Source organism: Euprymna scolopes, chromosome 21 (assembly GCF_053919585.1).
Source record: "Euprymna scolopes isolate OS-2025 chromosome 21, ASM5391958v1, whole genome shotgun sequence".
In the NCBI taxonomy this organism is placed as follows: Eukaryota; Metazoa; Mollusca; class Cephalopoda; order Sepiida; family Sepiolidae; genus Euprymna; species Euprymna scolopes.
In genome coordinates this window covers 18,475,269-18,503,255 of record NC_136502.1, presented here as the reverse complement: position 1 = coordinate 18,503,255, position 27,987 = coordinate 18,475,269, and the positions used below count along the sequence as shown (strand labels likewise).

Here is a 27,987-nt window from a genome sequence, read left to right as displayed (position 1 = left end):
TATAATTGGAAGCTTTGGATAGTATGAAGTCATTCGTTAATTATCACTACTCTGACTCTGATGTTAGTAGCTATGCTTAAAAAAAACTATCATTAAAATGTATGCTTACAAAACAAATTAATCTACAAACCAATTGCATAAAGACATTTGTACAGTTTTTACATAAAATGATCCAACAATTGTGGACATGCTGTACAACTTAAAAACTAACAATAAACCATTTATTTACATGCACAATGCTAATAAATAGATGATAAATATATTTATAAAAAACAGCAAAAAAATATTGCTCAGTGATTGAACATGGACAGTTATAAGTTTAGAGATTATCTATACTATTGAAAAGATTAAAAAATATAATGGGTTAATTGAAACTTATATAAGAACAATTTCACTTTTGAGTACATAATGTAAGATTTGATATTCTTAATTTATTAAAGGCAAATATTTTTACAATAAATTCAAAATATTTCAATGATGATTTTATTACAGAGTGATATGTTATTTTGTTTTAAAATGCGTAAAGCCATATTGTATTAACTTTAATTGTAAAATATTCTGATAAAAATTTTTTTACAATACTATACAAACAGTTTCAATTACTTGTACTGAATATCTCATTAAAAAATTTAATGATAAAAATGTTTTTCTTCTGACACATATTTCTAATCAATGCAAAATAATACACTCATAAATATTTTATATTTAATTCATTTAGACATTATATATTTAATTAAATATCATATATAAATAGTTGATTCAAAACATTCTAACTTCAGTACATAAGATTTTTTAAGATAGTAGAGTAATATAGATTTAATGATAATAGTTTTATTTTACTTCAGATTTAGTACAAGTCAGAAAGCTTATAAAAAGAAGAGTCATTTGAACAAAATTATTATGGATAATTATTGGTTCATGAACATGCTAATATTCCAAATAAAAAAATAATTTTGTAAATAATTTTGTATATCATAATATCTATTTGCATATATAGACAGAATGGGAAAGATAAAGCAATAGAAGACAGAGAAATACACAGTAAGGCAAAGGGAAAGTATGAAAGAATGTAAGGACTTGCTTCTGTTTATTAAATAGTTGAAAAAAAATCTGTGTTTGGAGAGTTATTTCCCTTGTACCAGCTCCAGACAGATTTTATTTTCATGACTTAATAATCAGATGTCTTAATTTTTGCTTGGTTTCTTTACATTTTTCCCAATGCTGTTTTCTTTTTACTAAATTATTATTTTCATAAATCGGATTTTGAAAGTTAAATTTAATTATTATAGTATTTCTGTGGATCAAAAATAATTAATTGAATCGCATGGCCATAAAATTATAACTATTTTTTAAATGTAATTTTGTTTTAATCTTTATTAATGAAATTATTACATGTAAATACTTGCCAAAACTTTCAATCATAGTGATTTACTAAAAATTTTAAAGCCAGAAATACTTTTGATTTAAAAAATTTAAATACTTTCAAATTCTTCTTAAATTTCAAAGGGTCACAAAGTCATTCATTCTTTTTATTCAATTATTAAATAAGGACATTTTAAATAATTTGTCTTATTTTACATTATTGCATTTTTAATTTCAAATAATCAGTTAATAGTAAATAAAAAAAAAAGTATGTGTAAGTCACACAGAAGAGGTAGTCAAACAATTTTATTAGCATAGAGATAATGCAAATACGTTTACTTTATTTTAGTCTTATTTCTTTTGTTTCAGATTTAAAAAATATATACTCAATATTTTGCAACTTAGGGCGCTCAAAATAGAAATTTGAAAGTATGTACATTTTTCTGCCAACAAACAAAAATATGAATTTTTTTAAAAAAATTCACTTAAATAGTAAAACCCACTCTACTAATAGTATAATTATTAACACAAGAGAATTATTGAATATTATTAAAATATGGAATATTTTAAGAGTTGTTATTGCGATTATTTTAATTTTCATTAATATTTGTTAATTGTTTCAGTAAGTGTATATTTAACAAGCTGTGTTTATCCAACGCTGCCCATTTAAAAGTATATTATTTAAAGAAAAATAATTAGATATATTAACAATTTTTTTGTTTTAATAGTTTTTTTATTCGTTTTAGTTTTACCTTATTTTTAATTAAAACAATATATGATAAATATTTAAAAAAATAATAGCTTAATAATAACATAAATAATTCTGTGTGAATCTATCAAATTACGTGTAGAAGAGAAACACTTGTAGGCACACAGAAGATCTTGTCTGATAGCTTTATTAATAGAGTATCAGTACAATATCAATACATCAGATTATTAAGCCAAAATAAATTACTGATAATTTTTTCTATTACTGAAAGAAAAAAAATAATAATTTCTTTAAAATTTTAGGATGTTATGTTTATATATTATTTTGTACATGAATTTCCTTGAATAAATCAATTCAAGTTGAAACTATGAGGAAATCAATACTTCATAAACACCTATCTAAAACACAGAGCTATGATTTTTAATATGCTAAACTATTTTTTAGTGTATGAGTAAAATTGTAAAACATATTAAAGTTTATTTTGTTTAGAAAATATAATAGTATTAAAAAATGATTTAAATGAAAAAATTAAACTAAAAGTTAGAGATATAAAATATTTCAGTTCATGTTTGAGTAAATTTGTTGGTTACAACTAATTATTTTCAATTTGTAATTAAGCACATTGTATAAAAATAAATTTAATAATTTGTTGGTATAATTAATACACATTTCATTGATAAAAGAGTCATTTACTTTTTAGTAACGAAAAAGAACTTAAAAAATTTAATCTCCATCAAAAAGTATGTAAAACTGAAGCATTGAAAAATTTTGCTTGAATATTAAAATGGCTGCCAAATGCATATAGTATAAAGTTCATGGTAGAAGAAATATGAAATAAAAATCGTTGCATGAATAAAACTACAACATAAATCATTTAAGTATGAAACAAATTATCAATTAAAATTCTTCCACCCAAAAATATTGTGTATTTTTATATCTTTCTAAAGTTTGAAGATATTGACAAAATAAGAATAGAACGTTTTTCACGGCAACAAAAATACAACTATCAGCTTCAAATATCTTCAGAACTCTTTAAAGTGACATTTAAATTTCCAACTTACCTTAATTCCTATAATAATCTTGATTAAAAATCCAAGACAATTTAGGTAGCCTTTTATCCAGTATTTTTAATATGATGGAAACAAAACAAAGAGACGGTTATTATGTATGAGTGTGCATATGTATGTGAGTTTCTGCATACAGTAATTGTAAGTGTATATAAAGTATGTAGTCCTAATATGTATTATGTGTGTGTCATGGACGTAATTCACATTAATGCAAAAAAAAGTTTGAACATAACATTAAAATTAAGAAATTTTTACATATTTTTTAAAATTACATTATTTTTAAAGATTTTTTATCAATAAAATCCGTTTCCTGATATTTCATAAAATAAAAACTATACTTTGTCAATGTTTACCCATAATGCAATGCATGAATCTTTCTATTCTTCCATTTATCAACCCTTTCCTCCTTCCATCTCTTTTAATTACAAAACAAGCGTTTTTATTTAAATATCAAGACTATTAATAGAAAAAAATCTAATTTTCTTTCTTGTCGTATATTACCAAATACAAATGTTTATAAAAACATTAAATGATTTCATATTTAGAAAATAAAAGCAATAATTTAAAAATAATTATCTTAATTTTAAGCTTTAACCATATTCTTTAAATGTGCAAAATAAATATATTACACAACTGTATGAATGCTATACTTTCAATTGTTTATTCAGTAATTCAGAAGTAATTTTACATATCAAACTTGATAAAAAAATTTAGTTTAAACATTTTATATAATAATAATGCATTTTAATATATAATTTAATGTAATTGCATATTAATTCCATAAAAATCAGACATAACAATCATAAATATTTTATGCAAATATATTTAGATTTTCTAGTTGACAACAAAAACTGAAAATCTTAAATGTTTATAAAACTTCAGTAGAAAAAAGAGAATTAAAATTCATGTGGGAATTACCTACATAAATAATGTGTAGCATAATTACATGCAAATAAATTTAACATTTTCTGAATTAATTGTTATAATATAATTAATCTATCAAAAAAGTACATGGTAATCTATTAAGGGAAATCCTATCGTTCATTTTTCATTTAAAATATATAAATTATGATATAAAAAGAGTATGTATAATCCATTGATGCATAAACTGTATGCTTAGTGTATTTTGTGTGGTATGGGAGGCAGTGGTCTGGCATTGTGAGTAATTTGAATGCTGTCTGATAAATGATGCGATCTTTGTTCTGTTTCCTCTCTCAACAAATTGTTGGCATTATTTGTTGCTTTTGAAAAACATCTGGCTGAAATTGTTGATTCATTTGGGTAGTTAAAGTTTCCTTCTATGTTCCTCTTATCTGTCATATTCACCTGCCCAACATGTGGCTTGAAGAATTGTGGAATCAGATGATCTGAAAACAACAAAAAAATCTCAATAATATAATCACATGCTATTCATATGTAGAAATTACATTTTAAAAAGTTAGGCTTTCTTTATAATTATCAAGTGTTTATTTACCTGTCATCTCTTCTGTATGTCCTGTGCCTACTTCACTCCAACCACGTCCACTGTCAGCATGAGAAGACAATGTAGATGTCCATGTTGGACAATAAGGAGTCACTAATGTATTCTTATCTCCTTTCTGTAAGTTAGGTGTCATCTGTATTTCAGTACAGAATAAAAAAGGCATAATATATTGAATTTAAATACATCAAAGTAGTTTAAAAATGTTGTTACTCTTATCAAATAGTAATAAAAATATGGGAACAAGTAATACAGAAATAATAAACACATGTCGGATTCAGTTTGTTCACTTTAATAACAATAAAACAAAATAAGAAACAATAATCAAGTTATAAAAAAGAACATGTAATGAATTTATTATAATCATTTTCACATATGGATATGAATAATATAGAGCAATAGTATATGTGAAATTGTACAAAACGTGCTTTGGTGATTGATATTATTGTTATTACATTATGATTAGGTTAACATCAAATTTAGGTAAGTTAGAAAACATGTAACCTTTTGTATGACCAATACTTATAACATGACTTTAGAGAATAAAAGTTATTTCATATGAAGTCAAAATTAAAAAATAATTTTAAAATTAAAGGATTCTAAATTTAAAAACTGCATTAAAAAATGCATTCTCTTGTTTCATAATGTAGTCTATAATAAAGATTAAAAAAAAATATATGTTTTAGCTGACAAGAAACAGGCAGCATATTAAAAAGGAAGTTTTATAATTGAGTAGTTTAAAGATAAAACTCTATACAATCATTTGCCTTTTTCAATAATAAAAATCATGTAATACTGCATAAATTAATATTGAAAAAATAAAATATTGGAAAATAACAAAGAATATTACAATTTTAAATGTAATTAAAAATATTTTTATTTATTATACTTTACATATAACTACACATTATCTATCAATATTCCTGCATATGAAAAAAATATTCTTTAATTTTATGTCTAACAAAAATCAATTGGAAAAATTAAATTTAAAAAATTGTATTAACATTTTGTAACTAGTTTTTCTTACATACATATTGATAGGAAAATATGTGTACAAAAATATTTAAATAGAAAATGGATGAAGACATTTTCTCATGTCATTATGAGAAAAGTATAAATTATTCTTACCTGACAGGTGAGATCAACAGAATTGTTTGGTCTAATTATTGGGGATTGGTTGATGAATCTCGGATATGATTCCCTTCTGTTGGCTGCCATCTCCTCAGCACTCCTACCAAAGTTGGGATCATTTATCATTGTAGTAGGAACATCTGGCCAAGAGCTCCCTCGATAAGAAGATGACATCAAATGTCTTTGTTCACTCACATATCTATTAGAAACATCATCTCCATCTACACTTGCAGCATTACAACAGCGAAGCACGCAGATCGAGATTGAAGCTGTAACAATGATAGTCACCATCACAGCCAATAACGTAATAATAATCACCATATTAAGATGCACCTTCTCTTCAGACTCACCATTTTGCAGCAGACCATTTACTCTTTCCAAAGAAGAAGAAGAAGAACTCTTGTTTTTCAATAGCAGACTCAAAAAGATTGTAGTTGTGGCTGATAAAACTGGCATACCACTATCCTTCACTACAAACTCCAGTTCATATGAGCCGGCATCTTGTTTGGTAAGGGCACCCGTAGAAGACAACAAACCACTGTAATGGTCAATCGTGAACAACTGTTTCTCATTGCCTGCACTTATTTCATATTTCAGAAATGCATTCTCTTGACTGTCACTGTCATGTGCCCTCACAACTGTCACGTTCTTGCTTTCATCAGCAAAATACACAACTTCCACATTGTGTGGATTAACACTGGGAAATGTAAAATATGGACTGTTATCATTTTCATCTTCAACCTCAACAATCACATCCACTGTATTATTCAGTGATGGCATTCCATTGTCTTTCACCAAAACCTCAAACTTATAAACATCTTGTAATTCATGGTCCAATGATTCACTTGTTGAAATAAAACCATCTTTTGTGATCACAAAAGGCAGCAGCAGCAGCACCTCTTCACTTTTATGCTTATTTCTTTGCAGAGAAAACATCAGTTCCCCTCCAGCTCCCAAGTCCGGATCAGATGCATTGATTGAGCCGACATCAATGTCAGCCTTCTGGTTCTCATTGATACGGAATTTGTATCTTGCTTTACTAAATTTCGGCTTCACATCATTCACATCCATCACTTTAATTGAAAACTTACTCTCACTATGGCGCGGTGGGAATCCCATATCTTCACAGCTGATTGTGATGTCATGATTTTCCTCTGTCTCTCTATCCAATGGGTCTTTCAGAATCACTTGGTATTTGTTCAATCCTTGACTTTTTAGTTTAAACTTATCATGATGGAGATCACATATAACTTCTCCATTCTGACCAGCATCATGGTCAGTTACTTTCACATATGCAATAAAACTGCCCACTTCAATGTCTTCAGAAATTGATGTAGAGTTTACACTAGAAGAGGCTGACAAAAAGTTCACATCTATTTTGGGAGCATTATTTCTTTGGTTGATTACATTAACTTGAACCATAGCAAAACTACTCAATGGAGGATGACCTCCATCTGTTGCTTCTACATATAAATTTTGATTTAACTTTTGTCCAATTGGAATTTCTTTGTATAAAAATATGTCACCAGTCAATGGGTTAACTTTAAAATGTCTTTTAGCAAAATCTGATGTTTTTGAATTAAAATGGTAGGAAATATTTCCATTTTGTCCTGAATCTAAATCTGTAGCCAATAAAGTAGTAACAGGAGATGTTTCACTTGGTTCATTTTTGATAGATACATTGTAGAGTTTTTGAGAAAAGATGGGAGTATTATCATTGATATCTGTGACTGTAATGTGAACATCTAAAACACTTTGTTTTGGTGGTGATCCTCCATCTTTGGCAATCACTTTGATCAAATACGAGTCTTTTACTTCTCTGTCTAACTTTTCTTCTAATATAAGATTAAGATCTGATGTTCCAACCAAGGTTTTAGACACTGACAATGAAAAAGGGTTTTCATCATTTTTGTTAAGTTCATAAGTAATCTGAGAATTCTTATTATTTATGTCTTTGTCCATTGCATTTGGAATATATTTTTTTAACCCTATTCCCACATCCTCGCCAAATTTTATATCAATTTCTTGATTTGGGAATTCTGGCTGATGATCATTCACATCTTGTATAATTATTTTGATTTCTAAAAGTTTGATGAAAGATTTGTCCTTTCTCACAGCAACATCAATCATTTTGAAACATTCTATGTTGAAAGTACACAAAAATTCAGCATCCAAGATTTGTGCTGTGTATATTTTTCCTGTATTTTTGGCAACACGGAATAACTGTGAGTTTCCTTTTTTAAGTTGTGTAAATGTGATGTGTTTTTGATCTTTTGAAAGAATGCTATCCATGATATGAGAGTCTTTAGCAATATTGCCAATGTATGTTCCGGGACCTTGTTCTTCTTCCACATTGTAGATGAGGTCAGCACACAGACAAGCAGGGAAGACAATTAGTAGAATATATACACATGATGTCATCTTCTTTCAGCTAACAACTGTGTAAAAGAAAGCATTGCCTTAAATGAAATCAAAATGAATTAAAATTTAAAAGTTAAATAACTGTAAACTTGCAAATTATACTTGAGTTATGATAAACAGGTTAACGTGGCTGAAAATGATTAAAATATTTATAATTTAAATAGTCTAAATTTATTGTTTTAATAATTTTTCAATCAAATTTACTGTTCCGATTGCCGCCTTCTAAATGAACAAATTCATATCAAATTCAATATATTAACTTTGTTTTAGGAATCTATTGCTATTTTTTAAATTTAGAGGACATTATGAAAATGAATTTTAATCATTCAAAAACCAAATGAAAAGTAAAGTTCTAATTGCAAACGTAAACTTTAAAACAATTGCATAATTTGAAGAGATTGTAATGTTAACAGACTTGTTTACTCACTTCTACAACATATCCAAATTTAATCAGAAATTCAGAATTTAAATATTTTTACCATTAGTTTTTAAGTTTCTAGTATGATTTTAAAATACAAAAGAAAGATCATATCACTTTTTTTTAAATATGAAGTGTGTTCAAAAAAGTAATGAGAGTAAGGATATATTAACAATGACATTGAACATGGTAGCAGGTGCTATCACAACACAGAAGGGTTTTGTTTCCGGGAATTTTTTTCTTTTATTAATGTTTGAATTTAACCGATATGTTACACACATTTTCACCTTTTATATTGTGTTATCCAACCACTCAGACAATGAACAGTTACTCTGCTTGATTAATACAAAAGCAAGTACATATTTTCTTTCTTTGCTCATCTGATCAAAAGAACCTTCATGAGGATGTTTGTATTTATATCCACCTCTTGGCAAACCAGAAGAGTACCAGACTCAAACCCAGCAGCAAATGATGTTTAGTTAGATCTAGTTCTTAATATTAAAGACTTCCTGTTTTGGGTTGCCTACTCTTCTGGTTTTCCAATTTTGTACAAATTTTTTATTTATTACAATTAAATAAATGAATTAATAAATTTGGAAAACTCAAACTCTTTCTGAAAGTTATATTACAGATGAAGTTTAATATCGGGAACTAAATCTGACTGAACTATTTGCTGCTGACTTTGAGTCAAGTACTCTTCTGGTTCGCTCTACTTCTCTTCCGCCTACCCTTCATACTTTCGGTTTTTCACTACTTGTGTCTGAGAAAGGATAATGTTTTGTTTTTTTTATGAATATACTATGTGTTTAACTTATTTTAGTAAGAACTAGATACAAATCAGTTATTTTATTTTTCTCTTCATGTACTTGTCAGCATCTTTCACTAACCTTTGTATCATCATTCTGAGTCATAAAATATTTCTTGTTATGTACACTTTATTTATATTATATCTATCTCAAGTATTTCTTTTATAGTTAATTTGATTGAAAAAGAACGAATATTTCCTAGGACATTTATATAAGTATTTGGGAATTTGTTGTGTTCTGCATAAAATTTTATGATCTCAGCAACAATCCTATAAAATATTTCTATTTCATATAAAACAAAAAGTAATTTATACAATTTATTTTTCAAAAATTGGATTTGTTCAAAATCAAAGAATTTCAAAGATATTTCAGACTGTTAACAGAAGAATAGTGATCATTTGTCTCATGTGTAGTACTACATACTAAGAATAAGAACATACTTATTTTGTAAAAAAGATTTTAAAAAATTATCCATTGACTTGTATGAAGGAAATACTATTTTTCTTTCAAGAGAATGTTTATTTTGAGTTTTCTCTTAATAAAGGTTAAAGATCAAGAATAATCAAAATTCTATTTTTCAAAAATAATTTTTAGATAATGCTCATTTTTAATTCAAACAAATTTTTATGAAAACATCTGGCAACTGTCTTTAATGTAACTTGAATTCTTTACTGATCAAGATAAAAGATCAGTTTGCTTTAAACACTTTTTCAATTATTTTACAAAATTCATTAGCTTTAGTCTATTGTATCCTAATAATATTATATCTTATGGAATTAGTTAATTCCAAAAATATTTACTAATAATCTAATTATGAATATATATATATATATATATATATATATATATATATATATATATATATATATATATATATATATTCATTTCAACCACATTAAATGATATGTAGATTCTATTTATAATTCTTATATGAATTAAGAAAATAAAATGAAAATATACTCTTTGTAGTTAAATTTTTCAAAGTATGATTGTTTATTATAAATTTGGATTGCATGCTAGCACTACAATTTATCTGTGCTCGTGCCTAATAACACATTAAACATTTGAATAATACTAGATACAATGCTATTATTATATATCGCTGAGGTATTTTTAAAAAAGTTTTAACTTATATTACTTAAAAAAAAAGAGTTAGCACAAAGGGAAATCAAGAAACACTTCAAACCTATTTTTTTTCTTTTCTCCTTTACTCCAATTCGATATTTAAAATACATTAAAAGAAAAAAGGGGACAGAGATATATAACAAATATAAAAAACTCTACAGATATTTTTTGATTGAAACTTTTCATAGTAACCACCCACCAATGAGAGGCAAATTCAATAAAAAACGTGGTCAAAAGACCATAAATAACTATTGAGGTTGAACAAAATAATAATTAAAAAAATAGTATGGGGGATACAAAAAAAAAAAACAATGTGGAAGAAGCATTCTCAGTAGTCAGACTTAGACTGACCATTCAAACAATAAACTGCTATATTGTATTTTGTGTGAAAATCATGACTTTTAACACCAATCCATAGTAGCTTCACATATACAGGACATTTTTGTGGACCCAAAAAAGTTCCACCTATAAAAGCAAAGATTTTATCCTTCATACATTTTTCAATTGTATGTAAAGGATAACCATTGGTCAAAAGGATTTCAGTTATGGTTTGAAGTTCAGCATCTATTAGTTTAATACTAGAGCAAATCCATTGAGCACACTGCTCCATGGTAGTAAATCATTGGCTTTCTTCTTCCACCAAGAGAAGGGACTCAATACTCTACACCTGTACAATGTGAGTAGAAACCTAAGAATCATTTGACAAGGGCATGTCTCAAATAAGAGTATTAATCAAGCAGACAGCCAAAGCATGTTTGCTCTTGTCACACAATGACAACTCTGGTGGGTTGGCCATTACAGATGTATGGATGATGGGCTGCAACAGAGTTTTAAAACTCAACACAACCTATATCTGTGGCAACTGTAAGAAAGCCTGCTGATCTAAGATAGGCTTGCATAATCATGGCAAATGTTACAATTTGACAAGATAGACCAACAACAACAAAAATAGTATATAATAATTTAGTTTCAATTCAGCAAACGTAGCAAAATTCCAGAAGGTGGAGATCCTCTCCTCTCAGGCCACACTTTAAATTACAAAAATGGTCTTGAAAGAACCTGTCAACATGCTCTGGTAAAAGTACCTCAGGCAATCAGCAATAAGCCAACACTCACTCCAGAAAGAAGATGTAATGTTTAGAAGGATATGCTCCTTAGGACCAAACCAAACCATACCACATTCTACCAAAGAACGCTTTGATAATTCAAGTTAAGACCTAGGTTCCCAGAATGATTCCAACATGTATCCTATCTGCTATAAAGCAGGCCCAATTTAATATAAGATCTTTATTAAACAAGAAACAGCTACAAAGACCAAAGCTTGCTTAGTTATTTCCCTTGCACCATTTCAAAGAAAAAACACATATAACTTAAATAGTCTTTTTATTTCTTATATAAATAAATACTTCTATCTCTTTTTAGTTATTTGTAATGTTCAAATTCTAAAATACAATTAAAACTAAAAACAAATATATATATATATATATATATATATATATATATATAAGAAAAAAAATCATCTAAAAAGTAAATGTAACAATTAAACAGTTAATTTCATTTACATTTGTAACTAAGATGTAACTTGAGTTTTACCAAACTGCTATAGTAATAATCTTTCCCTTTATTCATAGCTTTCAATTTAACATCCATTGATTTTAAATTATTAATACATTATATATTTATTGATAATAATATATTAGAATTTAATAATTTAGAATATATATAAAGTACAACAGAAATAAGTTAAAATCATCAGGTTTCTTTTTTTTTAACAGGAGTCACCACCTATTAAGGCCCGAAGGCCACTTGAGGATAAGGGTTATTGAGTGTACAGTAGTGAAGGTTTTTAATAATTGTGATTAATTAAAGCATTCCTTCCATGAAAATTACATGAAGCTGCATAAGTATTTATAACTGTTATGAAAAAAACAAATAAACACAATATATAATTAATTGAATTTTTATATTTAATATTTTGAAAGATATTTAATACAAAAAAAATCAATGTATATCTGAAGCTATGATAAAACAACTTTACCGTGACACAATTATTTATAAGATTTATAAATGTTTGGTTCGATTAATAAAACCAAACGTTACCTTAATAATTAAATTTAATTAAAAAAAAACATTAAAACATAATTTTGTACAAAAAAAAAACAAAACAGAAAACAAAAATGAAAGCAAAAAAACTTTGGAATGGGAACATCAATTAGGCACAGCTAATGTCTAATATGTGACTAATCAAAATGGTTTTATGGTATTAAAATAAAATTTTACTTTTTGGATGACATTTTTATCAACTTCCATTGTGACATTTTATGATTTGTATTTCAACTCAGCCTATTTAATTCTAAAAAAGTTAATTTAAAAAATGCAATAAAATAAAAAAAAATACGAAGTAGATATATATTTCTATAAATGTATATATAAAACATGTGCTCATATTTTTTATCAAATATGCGGTTATTTGATAGATTATTTTTATGTAAAAAACCCTTAAAGTCAAAAATTGTAGGAATAAAACATCATAATTAGGTTACATCAAACATTAAAAAATAGATATTTATGCTTTCTTATGCCTTGAATAATTATTTTACATGCTGCAAGTATGAATAAAGTTTCTATTTTAACAAAATATATTGGTTTTAATTCTAATTGTAAAAGAATAAGTTGTCTGCATCCTAATTATAGCAAACAATATATTTAAATGACATCACGGTAATGCATTTGAAACATAGGCATTCAATAAATAACAGTTTAAGATGGCTGCCAAATTCGTTTTAATGCAAAAGTATACAAGAAGGGCAAGTAGTAAATTCGTTTCATGAATAAAAATGGTCTGAATAATTAATAAGAATAAGATTTTTTTTTAAAAAGTGGTTTAGAATATAAAGCAGAATATGAATCAAATTTTATTACAATTGTGTATTTTCTTTCTGTAATTTTTATGATATTGTAGAAACTCCAACGTTTTTAAAAAATAAAAAAGTATACACATATAGATGTATCTAGTCTAAATATCTATCAAAATTCATAAATACTTCAAATTTAAATTACTATCTTACCTTACTTTTATAATAATCTTGGTTAAAAATTCCACAAAAATTTAGGTAGTCTTTCATCCAGTGTTTTTAATATAATGAATACAGAACAAAGACACGGTTAATGTGCATATGTAAGTGTGGAGAAGAGGTTATTGTAATTGTAAGTGTATATGAAGTAGTCCTAATATGTATGCTGTGTGTGTAATGGCTACCGTTCAGCTAAATAAAAAATAATTTTAACAAACAGTAAAACTAAATTTTTAATATTTTTAAAATTACATTATTTAAATGATGTTCTTAATAAAAAACTGTTTCTTGTGATTTAATGAAATAAAACTGTTTTGTTATTTTTTTTATTTTTACCCATAATGCAATATATAGACATTTCTATTCTTCCATTTTACAACTCGTTTCCTCTTTCCATCTTTGATGATTAGAGAAACTAAGGTTTTTATTTAGATCCCATGGATATTATAGAAACTTTTATTAAATTCAGATTAGCATAGAAAAAGTCTTCAATTAAAACTTCATATTTAAAAAGTAAGTCCAATAATTAAAAAAACTGACTGTTAATAATAAGCATAAAACATATTCTTTAAATAAGTAAAATAATTATGTGACCAAACTTCATGAAGCATATTACTTCCAAAAATTATTCATATTTATTATTCATTTTAAGGATGTTTTTACTTGTGTATTAAACATAATGTAAATTAAAAATCATGAAGATTGATATATATGTTATTAAATTGTCTTTACATTTTTTAATGTGAATTTATTTATAAAATACTATAATGTATGACAAATATGGTTATGATCTGAAAATACATTTTTTTAATTTCTAAAAAATCTTATAAGTTACTAGTGAGATACTGATATTTGGAAGATCATGTATCAATGATTGTTTGAAGTTACTAAAGCAAATATGAATTTATTATGTGTTTCTAAGAATACCTATTTTACATACGTATAATAAAAAGTTAAAACTGCAAAATAATAATCATAAACATTAATATATACTTGAAACAGTCTTAACTTATAAAAAATAGTGCTAATGCACTTATTGATCTGCGCTATTTTTAAAATAGTATTTTCAAGTTTAATGATATCTGTTTTTTTTTTTTTTTTTTTTTTTTTTTTACAAAGGCATCACCACATTATCAAGGCCCAGAGGCCACTCAAGGATAAGGGTTAAAGAGTGTACAGTAGAAGTTGGTCAATATAGTAATCATTAGTAATGAAAATTTGGTAAATTTAATAACTTATATGGAACGGCTCATCAAGAACTTATTTACTTTAGACTTGAACAAAACCATATTGTAGTCAGCCGGAAAGCAGGAAAACGGAAGACAATTCCACAGGCGTGCAGTTCTAAGAAAGAAGCTTTGTTCATGGAATCTACGTTTAGGTTTAGGCACAGATAAAGAGTGGGGGAAATTATTGATAGTGTTTACAGCTAGACGAGTGTTTCTTGTGAAAGTTTGGCGAGGGGGGACCATAGATTGAAGCTCAGTTGAACACTTTCCATGAAAATAACGATACATCAGAGACAAACTCGCAACATCTCTTCTGTGAGATAGAGGTTGCAAGGAGGAGAAAAGGACATCTCCTACGAGGCTACGAAGTCTATTTTGAACTCTATCAAGGCAGGACAAGTTCTTTCTAGCAGCTCCTGCCCAGATGTGGCAACAGTATTCCATCCTTGGACGTACCTGGCTCTTATATAGATAGAGAATAGCATCAGCAGTGAGATATCTACTGGATCGATAGAAAGATCCCACCATTTTTCCAGCGGCCTTGGCAACAGATTTGATATACATGTTCCATTTAAGATCAGGAGTAATGGTCAAGCCCAGAAGCTTGTCAAAACTTGAGGCCTCCTGAAGACGAGAGCCATTCATTTCAATTGATGACAAATGTGGATTAGAATGTTGATGATGTAAAGAGAGAAGCTTGGTTTTAGATGCATTAAAAGTAACCAGCCACTCCTTTCCCCATTGTACTACGTGCTCAAGATCAGAGGAGAGAGAATTGGAGAGAACTTGCTCGTTTACTGTCTTAGATGTGGTACCATAAATGGTAGTGTCGTCAGCATAAATGTCTACAAATGATGTAAGGATATGATTTGGAAGATCATTAATGTAGATCAGGAAAAGAGTTGGGCCCAGGATGGATCCCTGAGGGACACCGGCATTAATATTGTGAGCTTCTGATTTTTGCCCCTCAACTACTACTCTTATGAATCTATCAGAAAGAAATGATTTAATAATTGAGAAGACTTTTCCAGCTATACCATAGCTAGCGATCTTATGAAGTAAACCTTTATGCCATACCCTATCAAAGGCTTTAGATATGTCAAGAGCAATTGCCCTAGAAAGATTGCCACCGTCGAGAGATTTGCTAATCCTATGCGATATAACTGTAAGGACATCTGCAGTAGATCTAGCAGAACGGAAACCATATTGAGTGTCACTAAGAAGGTTATTTTTGTTGAGATGTTTGATTACTTCTGTATTTAATACAGATTCTAGCAACTTACTCATGACGCACAGGAGACTTATTGGCCTGTACTGAGAGGGGGATGAGCGATCACCTGAATTCTTAAATACAGGGCATACTGATGAGATTTTCCAGGGAGATGGGAAACTATTCTCCTTAAGACAACGTTTAAACAGTTTTGTAAGTATGGGCGCTAGTTCAGGTTGAAGTTTTTTGAGTACTATAATTGGAATACCATCAGGGCCAGTTGCTTTACTGGAATCAAGGTTTTTGATTAGTTTGGCAACATCACGTACAGATATACGTATATCACATAGCGTGTTTTCTGATACAAGAGGAAATATTGGGGGTTGGCGGTCTTGGTCGCAAAGGGTAGAATTAGCTGCAAAGTTCTTGACAAAGAGTTTGGCTTTGTCTGATGCTGACGATATTACCTCAGATCCATTGATAATAGTTGGGATGGAGCACACGCTTCTGTTCAGGATTCTGTTTGCTATTTGCCAAAACTGGTGGGAACCAAGCCGCTGCTCAGCTACTTTGGACTTAACAGATTGAGCATACAACTCTCTTGCGTTCCTTATTACTTTCTTACAATGGTTGCTGGCAGTCCTGAAAACGGCTTTAGTTTCCATACATCTATTACGTTTGAAGCAGTGGAAAAAGTGATTTCTGTGCGCAATGGCAGCAGCACATTCTGGAGAGAACCATGGCTGGCTGTTAGGTTTTTGCTGAAACTTTTTAGAGGGTATGAAATGGTCAATACCTACAATTAACCATTCAGTTAGGTCTAATACTATAGAGGACACATCCTTTTTAAACATGGAATGCAGAGGTAGATCAGATATAAATGTACGGAAGCTATCCCAGTCAGCCTTAGTGTATCGATATACTGTACGATGAAGAGGTACGTCTGGGGACTTATTACATTTCATTTTTATCTTAATTGATACAACAGAGTGGTCGGAAGATCCAAGAGGCGACAGAACAGAAACTGAACATAGTTCAGGGCAAGTTGTGAGAAAAAGGTCTAGTAGGCTCGCATACTGGCCGTCATTATCGGGCACACGGGTAGGTTCCTGAACAATCTGAGTGAGGTCATAGGCAATGGAGAAATCATGACAGAACCTCCCCTCATCATCGGTCTTGTTTGAGTGGGTCAACCATTCGACGTTGTGAACATTGAAGTCTCCACATACGTGAATGTTAGCTGAAGGATAAGTAGAAAGGACTTGGTCAATTTTCTCAGATATGCTTTGAAAGATAGTAACTCCGCTGTTGTGGGGGCGATAGAGAGTAAATATAAATGCAGTAGTGTGAGCTAAAGCAACCCGGAAGCACATATAAGGTAAGTTAGGATCTTCCCTGGAGATGTCCCTCCCACATGGAAAGCTATCTTTAATATAGGCACATATTCCATGCCCATGGCGATCTTGGGGGTCAGATTTAGAAGTTAAGTTAGAGTATCCTGTAATTGCAAACTCATCAAGGGAAATAGCCTGTCCAATGCCAGTTTCACTTAAAAATAAAAGGTCTGGTTTAGTCTCCTGTAATTGGGTTTCAACCTCTGGAAGGTTAGAACGTAGACCCCTGATGTTGGAGAAGGAGACATGGTAGTAGGGGTCTACGTTGGAAGTTGGAGAACCGGGTTTAATCGTGTAAAGTACAGAATAGGTACAAAAACCCCTCCCCTCCACATGTTAAGAATGGCTTTGTAAATAATAACATTATTATTTCAGCATGGATCAATAAGTACACTAGTACCAAATTGTTTTATTTTTCAGACAAGCACACGTATAATGATTCAGCGTATTTTATGAAAAAATATTTCTGATTATAAAATGTTTTGAAATATTAATTTGACTATGTTAAATGTTTAGTAGAGTTTTTTCGGCAGAAGAAAATATTAAGTATAAAAACTGATGTATAAGTGACAGAATAAATTTCAAATATATACAATAAGTAAAACCTAAGAAACTTCAAATTATTGCCAATATTTTCAATATACAAGGTGCCTTCAATAAGTTCCCAAACTTTTTTTGTACAGGCACTTAAAATTGTTGTAGACTCTTGAAAATTTAATATGTTATTGCTATACGTCTTATAAGATGACTGACCAATTTTTCTGATTTCAGTTTCAAATGAACAGCTACAGCAGAAATTGGAATACACTTTACTAAAGCCTAATTTTCACAGCTGGTGAATTTCAAAAATCCAATCTATATGTGAGGACACTTTAGACAAACAATATGCAATAAAATTCTGTTTAAAACTTAGAAAAAATGCCACAGAAACGTATGGAATGCTTCAGACTGGTTTTGGACTATTTTGCATGAATCAAGCATCGGTTTTTGAGTGGCATAAGAGATTCAAGGAAGGTGGAGAATCTGTGAGGGAGTATGAGAGGTATGAGAGGAGTAAGGAAGTCAGAACACCAGAATTGATTAACCAAATAAAGAATTTCAGGCATAAGGACTGTGGTGTGTCTATAGAGACAATAAGTGCACAGTGGGATGTCAGTGTGGGAACTGTACACACAATTAATTATGAGGAACTGAAGATGCAAAAGATTTGCATGAAGTTTGTTGCAAGGGTGCTCAGAGAAGATCAGTCTACATCTTTCTTTGTCACAGACTGACCAAGATGGGTATCAAGACAGTTCCTCACCCTTCCTGTAGTCCAGACCTTGCTCCCTGTGACTTTTGGTTATTCACTAAGTGTAAGGAAAAACTTAGAGGTTGTCCTTTTGAGACAATTGAGAAGATGAAAGAAGTGATGAGGGTCATTGACATGCTCACACAAGAGGACTTCCATGGAGTCTTCTAGAAGTTATTGGAATGGTACAACAAATGCATTTCAGCTGGAGGAGATTAATTCTGAAGGGGACTAGAGTTTCATGTGTGTACTATCAATAAAGATGCCCATACCAAAAAATGTCTGGAAACTTCTTGAAAGCACCTTGTATGTGAATCTACTAAGTTTAATTTAAATAAGTCAATTTATCAAAATCTTCTGAAGATTCAAAGTATTACTCTTATTATATTTTCAAATTTATTCATTTAAAAATTTATTGTAAAAAGTTAGTGGAAGCCAATATGATGTATAAAGTGTATGTTTAGTGTATTTTGTGTGGTACAGGAGGCAGTGGTCTGGCATTGTGAGTAATTTGAATACTGTCTGATAAATGATGTGATCTTTGTTCTGTTTCCTCTCTCAACAAATTGTTGGCATTATTTGTTGCTTTTGAAAAACATCTGGCTGAAATTGTTGATTCATTTGGATAGTTAAAGTTTCCTTCTATGTTCCTCTTATCTGTCATATTCACCTGCCCAACATGTGGCTTGAAGAATTGTGGAATAAGATGATCTGAAAAACAACAAACAAACAACTCTCAATAATATAATCACATGCAATTCATATGTAGATAATACATTTTTAAAAGGTTAACTTTCTTATTAAGTATCAAGTGTTTATTTACCTGTCATCTCTTCTGTATGTCCAGTGCCTACTTCACTCCAACCACGTCCACTGTCAGCATGAGAAGACAATGTAGATGTCCATGTTGGACAATAAGGAGTCATCAATGAATTCTTATCACCATTTTGAAATCCTGGTGTGATCTACATCACAATGTAATAAAAACACTGGTAGCATATTAAAAAGGAAGTTTTATTATTATAAGTAGTTTAATTAAATATGCAATCATTTTTGTTTTTCCATGAGATTCATGTTTGACTGCATAAATTAATATTAAAAAAAAACATCTTAGACATTAACAAAAATATTACAATTTTAAATGTAATTGAAAACAAATCTTTATATATTATACTTTACATTTAAGCACACATTATTATCTATCAATATTTTCTACATATAAAATAATATTCTTAACCTTTATGTCTGATAAAATTTATTGGAAAAATTAAATTTTTTAAATATTCCCTAGAGGTTTTGTAAATATTTTTCTTACTATGTAAAGAAATATATGTGGAAAAATTGTCTTAATTATAGTTAATTATAAATGGAGAAAGAAATTTTTTTGTTCTTAGCAGGAAATTAAAAATTACTTTCTTACTTGACAAGTAAGGTCAACAGAATTGTTTGGTCTAATTATTGGTGATTGGTTGATGAATCTGGGATATGACTGTCTTCTGTTGGCTGCCATCTCCTCAGCACTTCTACCAAAGTTTGGATCATTTATCATTGTAGTAGGAGCATCTGGCCAAGAGCTCCCTCGATAAGAAGATGACATCAAATGTCTTTGTTCACTCACATATCTATTAGAAACATCATCTCCATCTACACTTGCAGCATTACAACAGCGAAGCACGCAGATCGAGATTGAAGCCGTAACAATGATAGTCACCATAACAGCCAATAACGTAATAATAATCACCATATTAAGATGCACCTTCTCTTCAGACTCACCATTTTGCAGCACACCATTTACTCTTTCCAAAGAAGAAGAAGAAGAAGAAGAGCTCTTGTTTTTCAATAGCAGACTCAAAAAGATTGTAGTTGTGGCTGATAAAACTGGCATACCACTATCCTTCACTACAAACTCCAGTTCATATGAGCCGGCATCTTGTTTGGTAAGGGCACCCGTAGAAGACAACAAACCACTGTAATGGTCAATCGTGAACAACTGTTTCTCATTGCCTGCACTTATTTCATATTTCAGAAATGCATTCTCTTGACTGTCACTGTCATGTGCCCTCACAACTGTCACGTTCTTGCTTTCATCAGCAAAATACACAACTTCCACATTGTGTGGATTAACACTGGGAAATGTAAAATATGGACTGTTATCATTTTCATCTTCAACCTCAACAATCACATCCACTGTATTATTCAGTGATGGCATTCCATTGTCTTTCACCAAAACCTCAAACTTATAAACATCTTGTAATTCATGGTCCAATGATTCACTTGTTGAAATAAAACCATCTTTTGTGATCACAAAAGGCAGCAGCAGCAGCACCTCTTCACTTTTATGCTTATTTCTTTGCAGAGAAAACATCAGTTCCCCTCCAGCTCCCAAGTCCGGATCAGATGCATTGATTGAGCCGACATCAATGTCAGCCTTCTGGTTCTCATTGATACGGAATTTGTATCTTGCTTTACTAAATTTCGGCTTCACATCATTCACATCCATCACTTTAATTGAAAACTTACTCTCACTATGGCACGGTGGGAATCCCATATCTTCACAGCTGATTGTGATGTCATGATTTTCCTCTGTCTCTCTATCCAATGGGTCTTTCAGAATCACTTGGTACTTGTTCAATCCTTGACTTTTCAGTTTAAACTTATCATGATGGAGATCACATATAACTTCTCCATTCTGACCAGCATCATGGTCAGTTACTTTCACATATGCAATAAAACTACCCACCTCAATATCTTCAGAAACAGATGTAGAGTTTTTAGTAGAAGATGCTGACAAAAAATTGACATCAATTGTTGGAGCATTATTTTTTTGGTTGATCACATTTACTTGAACCATAGCAAAAGAACTTAATGGGGGAAGGCCTCCATCTTTAGCTTCAATGTACAAATTATGGATTAAATTTTCTCCTTGTTTTATTTCATTTATCAGGAAAATTTCACCCCTTATTTTGTTCAATTTAAAATTATTTTTAGCAAAATCAGTTGTTTTTGAATCAAAATAATAAGAAACATCTCCATTGTTTCCCATATCTAAATCTGAAGCAGATAAAATAATGATTGGTCTGTTCATGTCATGTTCATTTTTTATTGTAACATTATACAAATCTTGTGAGAACACAGGTGGATTATCATTAACATCCTTTACAGATATATGTATATTTAGAATGCTGTCTTTTGATGGTGTTCCTCCATCCTTGGCTGTTACTTGAATCAAATATGTATCTTGGACTTCTCTATCTAATCTTTCTTTCAAAACAATACCTAAATCTGATTTTCCAACAAGGTTTTTAGATACTGACAATTTAAATGGATAATGTTCATCTTTGTTGACTTCATAAGTAATTTGTGAATTTAGAATACTAATATCTTTGTCCATAGCATTTGGTAAAGATTTTTTCATTCCATTGCGATCTCCTTCATAAAATTCAATATTAATTTGTTCATCTTTAAATTCAGGTGCATGATCATTAATATCTTTTATTCTAATTTTAACTTCTAACAATTTTATGAATGATTTAGTTTTCCTGACAGCAACATCAATCATTCTGAAACATTCTTTGTTATATGTACAAATGGCTTCTGCATCCAATATTTGTGCTGTGTATAATTCTCCTGAGTTTTTGTCAACCCGAAATAATTGAGAACTTCCTCTTTGGAGTTGTGTGAAGGTGATGCGTTTATGATCTTTTAGAAGAATTGTATCCATGATATCTGAATCAGTAGCAATATTACCAATGTATGTGCCAGGACTTTTTTCTTCTTCCACATTGTAGATGAGGTCAGCAGACAAACAGGTATGAAAGATAATCAACAGGACATACACTGTTGTCATATTCATGTGATTATCTGAATAAAAGAAAATATACTTTTAAATTTTTATGTTCATTTTTCAGCTAAAAGAATAAAAATGAAAGTATTACAAAAAATAGCAGAATTCAAATATGAAACAAGTAATCTATTATTTTTATTGTAAAATAATACAACATAAAAATATATTTCATATTTAGTTATGATTAAATACTTTGTATTTTTTCTTTAATGTGATTTGAAAATTATAAAAGACAGTTGGCAATTACATTTATTCTAAATAAATTTCATTGTTTCAAGTTTTAATCAATCATGAGCACATTCTATTTTGCGTCACACTATGAAGTAAACAGGATTTGTAAATTTTTTTGCTTTTTTAAATAAAACATATCGAGGATTAAATATATATCACCCATTATCATGAAAATATATTGATGTAAATATTTAATATTAACATACTTTAAATCTAATTTATTTTAACATTTTATTTATGAGTGTCACAGGTTAACAATAAACTTAGATTTCATGAAAACTTATATCAACACATTTCTGAAATATCCATACACAACAATACAATCAGATTGAACACGTTTTATTAAGAGGAAAGCTAATTTAAAAGGGAATTAAAAATTCTAAACAATTTTTCATCAAACTTTTCAAAATAGTTATATATTTTATACATAAAAGAAAAATAATTTTTTTCATCTTTATACAAAATTGTTCAGAAATATTAACTATTTATCAAATGATATAGAGTTGGTATAAGGATGGTATTTTGATGCAACAGTAATTTATATATTTTATACAAATCAAATTAATCTTTAAATTTGAAGTTAATGAATTACAAACTCTTTACTGCTAATACAAATAAATAGTTTGCTGCTTTTTTTCTTCATTATTAAAATGAATATTTCCGTCTGTAGGAAATAACTATCTATTTGTTTATATCTATTTTCCAGCTCATAAGATATATCATATTTAAAATAAACACATATAATCTATATAAGTAAACAGTAGATGTATGTATGTATGTATGTGTAAATATCTAACCAATAAATTCTTAAACTACTGGTCACATAATACTGAAATAACGAGGAAATAGTAATCATACACTAAGGATGGTTTATAATATGTAAAATCTTTGTTTGGATGGATGAATAACATGCACAAAAATTAATCAGCAAGTTGAAATGTAAAATGTTCATTTCAACTTTCCCACATATTTCTAATAGTTTTACACATGTGCAAATTCAATTATAACTACAACTGATTTAATTTCAAATCTTTCTCATCTGTCAGATTAGCTCAAACAGTAAGGAACACAACTGAAGTGCTAAATTATACGATGCGGCTGAAGTGTTAAATGTTTTAGTTTTAATTCTAGCTGATGGTACCCAAGTCATTTTTTTGTTTACTTTTGAAAATATAATATTTAATACAGAATTGGTTCTCTAATGATAAATATGAAATCTGCATGAATTAAAATATATTAAAGTATATTTTACGACTCAGCAAGGCCGGGTGCCCCCCCCCCCACTAGTAATATAATAAATTGTGTGCTGTAACTGACCTAAATATAAGATGATAAATGATATATACACTAATGTTCTGACTCTTAAACAGCATAGTAAAAAGTAAGTTGTCAAATTTATCTTACAAATATTAAGCTATATAAGTTTTTAATCTCAAAATATAAGTTTATAATCTCAAAAAGGAATCAAAAGTTAACATATCAATCACACAAAGTGTATATATAAGCTACTTGGAAGCAAGGCAAATCTCTGAGAAGCAACATTATTGTTTAGCAAGATAAACAAATAGCTTGATTCTAACATGAAAATAATTCTGTCATCCATTTTCATCTGTTCTGGGTATGGCATTAAACTATATCGAATGATGAACCCTTAGTTTGGGAGTCTTGAGGAATGTGGAGTCACTCTCTGTTATCACTACTCATAGGTCCATTCTGACAGAATTGTAGTACCTGTTAGGACCAGTTCTTTCTATGGATTAAATAGAGACTGTTGTTTACAGATTATTTGCTTACAAAGTATATGCTTACAAAACAAATTAATCTACCAACCATATACAAAATATATACATACAATTTCAGCATAAACTGACTCAATAATGATTAACATGTCTTAAGACCCAATAACCAAAACCAATCATTTGCTAATAAGTTTTCTTCATAATCGAAAAGATGATATATATATATATATATATATATATATATATATATATATATATATGGGCGAAATAAAACATTAAAAAAATATCAATTTCACTATTTCAACACAATTATGTAAGATTTGATGTTGTTAATTTGCTTAAAGGCAAAAAATTTAAAATATTCTAAAGATGATTTATTACAGAGATTGGCTCGTGTTTTGTTTTAAAATGTGTTAAAATCATATTATGTTAACTTTAATTGTAAAATATACAGACAAAAAAATATTTACAATCACACACAAAAAGTTCCAACTCTTTGTAATGACTATTTCATTTAAAACATTTACTTGAGAAAAATGTTTTCCTTGACTCACACAAATATTTTTAATTGATGCAAAATAATAGATTCATAAATATTTTATATTTAATTCATTACACATTATATATATGATTAGCTAATATATATTAACAATTGATTTCAAAACATCCTAACTTCAGGATTAATGAGATTTTTGAAGATAGTAGAGTAACATAGCTTTAATGATAATACAGATCTTTTTGTTCAAATTGTGTACAGAAAAACTCACAAAAAGGAATATGACTAATTTGAGTCTCAGTAGCATTATTATGTTTTTTTGTTTTTTTTTAACAATTTTTGTGTCATGAATATGCTAATATTCTAAATAGAAAAATAATCTTATGAAAGCTTTTGTACATCATTACATCTATTTAATATACTGAGGGGCAGAGATAAAATAACAGAAATATAGAGAAATACAAAAAAGAAAAACGAAAAAAAAAAAAAAAAGGAATGTACGAGAGAAAGCAAGAACTTTTTATTAAAAACATTCTTTGCAGAGTTATTTCCCTTTCATCAGCTGTCAGATAGTCATGTCACATTAGTTTAAGATTTAATTTATGTCTTATTTTTTTTAGAGATAGCTGTAAGCTGTACTTATCAAACATTCAACAAGAGTCTATATTTCAATTTTTGTTTGCTCCTCTCTTTTTTTTCAATGCGTTTTTGTTTTATCAAATTATTATTTTTAAGATTGAATTTTGAAAGTTAAATGTAATTTTTACAGTACTTTTGGTCATTAAATTATTAATTGAAGCAAATTGTGATAAAACTATAACTAATTTTGTTATAATAATGTTATTCTAATCTCTATAAAATTATCAAAATTAAATAGTTTGTAAAGCATTCAATCTTTCAATTCATGAGGGTGAGGGTTTACTAAGAATTTTCATGCCAAGAATGACTTTGAATATTTTCAAATTCCTTTTAAATTTGTAAGATCACAAAGCCCTTCTTTTTTCAACTATTAACAAATAAAGTTTTCAAAAATTTGTTATATTTTATAGTAGTGTATTTTTTAATTTCAAATAATCGATTAATAATACATAAAAAGCTTATGTGTAAGTTACATAGAGACGAGAAGCATGCATGCACATATCAAACAATTTTATTAATCTAGGGGATAAAAGTAAGTTTATTTAATTTTAGCCTCATTTCTTTTGTTTCAGATTTTAAAAAGATATTACAAATTCAGAAAATATTAAGTATGTTAATATTTTTGCCAACAAGCAAAAATATGAAAACTTCCAAATAAACTTCATTTAAATAGTAAAATTCACTTTGCAGAATTAAAGTAACACAACAGAATAAAATAATTAAGTAAATGTGAAAGTTTAAAAAATTAAAAAAACAAAACAATGATGGCGTTGGTATTGTGATTATTTTCATTTTTATTTATATGTTTTTAGTTTGTTTCAGTCATTATATATTTAATGTACTGTATTTTCGAGAATTGATGCATATATTTGGATATTTGGGTGCAGGGTAAAGAAAAATGATTCAAAATATATTCATGTTTACAATTTTTTTTTTTTAACAGTTTTTTAAATTTTAGTTTTCCCTTACTTAATTTTGTTATTTCAATAAATAATTCAATTAAATATTTTTAAAAGTAATCATTTTACAATAAAATAAATAATTCAATATGTATTTATCAAATTATATGTAGGAGAGAAACACACAAAAAATCTTATCTGATAGTTTTATTATGACAGAGATAGTATCATTACAACATCACAAGATTGCCAAGCCAAAAATAAACAACTCATAATATTTTGTATTACTGAAATAATAATTCAGATAAATGCAATCAAGTTTAAAGTATAAGAAAATTAATATACCTTAAATATATACGTGAAACACAGGACTATGACTATTAATATGTTTAAGTATTTCTTTAAGTACACATATAAAATTATTTGAAATATCAAAGTTTATGATTTAAATGAAAAGATGAAACTCAAAGTTATAGATATGAAATATTTCCATTTCCTGTTTGAATAAATTTATCAAATCGCAACTAATTTGTTTTATCTATTAATTTATAATTTAAAATTAAGTACATTGTATAAAAGTAATTTCATTAATTTGTTATCATAGTGGATATACATATCTTTAATAAAAGAATCATTTATTTCCTAAGTACAGTTAGAAAAAAAAAAGACTTTAAAAAATTAACACCCATCAAAGAATAGGTAAAAATGAAGCACTGAATAATTTTCCTCGAATATCAAAATGGCTGCCAAATGTGTATACAGTAAAAGTATACGGCAGAAATGGTTGTATGAATAAAACTGACCAGGTACAACAAAAGTCATTTCAGTATAAAGCAAATAATCAAATCATTCAAATTCTTTTATTAATATATATTGTGTATATTTTATCTCTTAATCTCTGAAGATATTTACAGTTAATATCAAACGTTTTTCACAGAAACAAAAATACAACTCTAAACCTTAAATATCTTCATAAGTCTTGAAACTGAAATTTAAATTAACTTACCTTAATCCCTATAATAATCTTGGTTAAAAAAATCCAAGACAATTTAGGTAGTCTTTTATCCAGTATTTTTAATATAATGGAAACAAAACAAAGAGACGGTTATTATATATGAGTGTGCATATGTATGTGAGTCCCTGCATTCAGTAATTGTAAGTGTATATAAAGTATGTAGTCCTAATATGTATTATGTGTGTGTCATGGCTGCAGTTCACATTAACGAGAAAGTTTCCAAATAGCATTGAAAGTAAGAAAGTTTACATATTTTTTTTAAAATTAGATTATTTTAAATGACTTGCTTATGAAAAACTGATATTTTATGAAATAAAAACTATGCTTTGTTCCTTATTTTCCCACAATGCAACGTATGAACATTTCTATTCTTCCACTTATCAACTCATTTCTTCCTTCCATCTCTA

At 28.5% G+C, this 27,987-nt stretch overlaps 2 protein-coding genes across 2 annotated transcripts in view; both read right to left on the bottom strand.

The window, feature by feature from the left end:
- Positions 1–13,758, bottom strand: part of LOC145243063 (cadherin-related tumor suppressor-like) — a 50,767-nt gene extending 37,009 nt beyond the window's left edge. Inside the window, exons 1-4 of the mRNA XM_080106168.1 lie at positions 13,588–13,758; positions 5,747–8,187; positions 4,613–4,754; positions 4,465–4,505 (exon numbers count right to left, since the gene is read on the bottom strand). Of these exons, the coding sequence (XP_079962294.1) occupies positions 4,465–4,505; positions 4,613–4,754; positions 5,747–8,170 (2,607 nt within the window). The 5' untranslated portion in view covers positions 8,171–8,187; positions 13,588–13,758. The remainder of the gene's footprint in view (positions 1–4,464; positions 4,506–4,612; positions 4,755–5,746; positions 8,188–13,587) is intronic.
- A 5,419-nt stretch (positions 13,759–19,177) lies between these two features.
- LOC145243062 (protocadherin beta-15-like) lies at positions 19,178–27,908 on the bottom strand. Its single transcript, XM_080106167.1, has 4 exons — positions 27,572–27,908; positions 20,138–22,578; positions 19,541–19,682; positions 19,178–19,428 (listed from the first exon to the last, which is right to left on the bottom strand). The coding sequence occupies exons 2-4, from the start codon at positions 22,568–22,570 to the stop codon at positions 19,178–19,180; spliced, it is 2,826 nt and encodes a 941-aa protein (XP_079962293.1). The 5' UTR covers positions 22,571–22,578; positions 27,572–27,908.
- Between the last annotated feature and the right edge of the window lie 79 nt (positions 27,909–27,987).

Coding starts and splice junctions, on each gene's coding strand:
- LOC145243062 (XM_080106167.1), bottom strand. CDS start 22,570: ATGAATATGACAACAGTGTATGTCCTGTTGATTATCTTTCATACCTGT. Junction 19,683..20,137: donor CTGTTGACCTTACTTGTCAA/GTAAGAAAGTAA, acceptor ATTGTGATGTAG/ATCACACCAGGATTTCAAAA. Junction 19,429..19,540: donor ACATACAGAAGAGATGACAG/GTAAATAAACAC, acceptor GTTGTTTTTCAG/ATCATCTTATTCCACAATTC.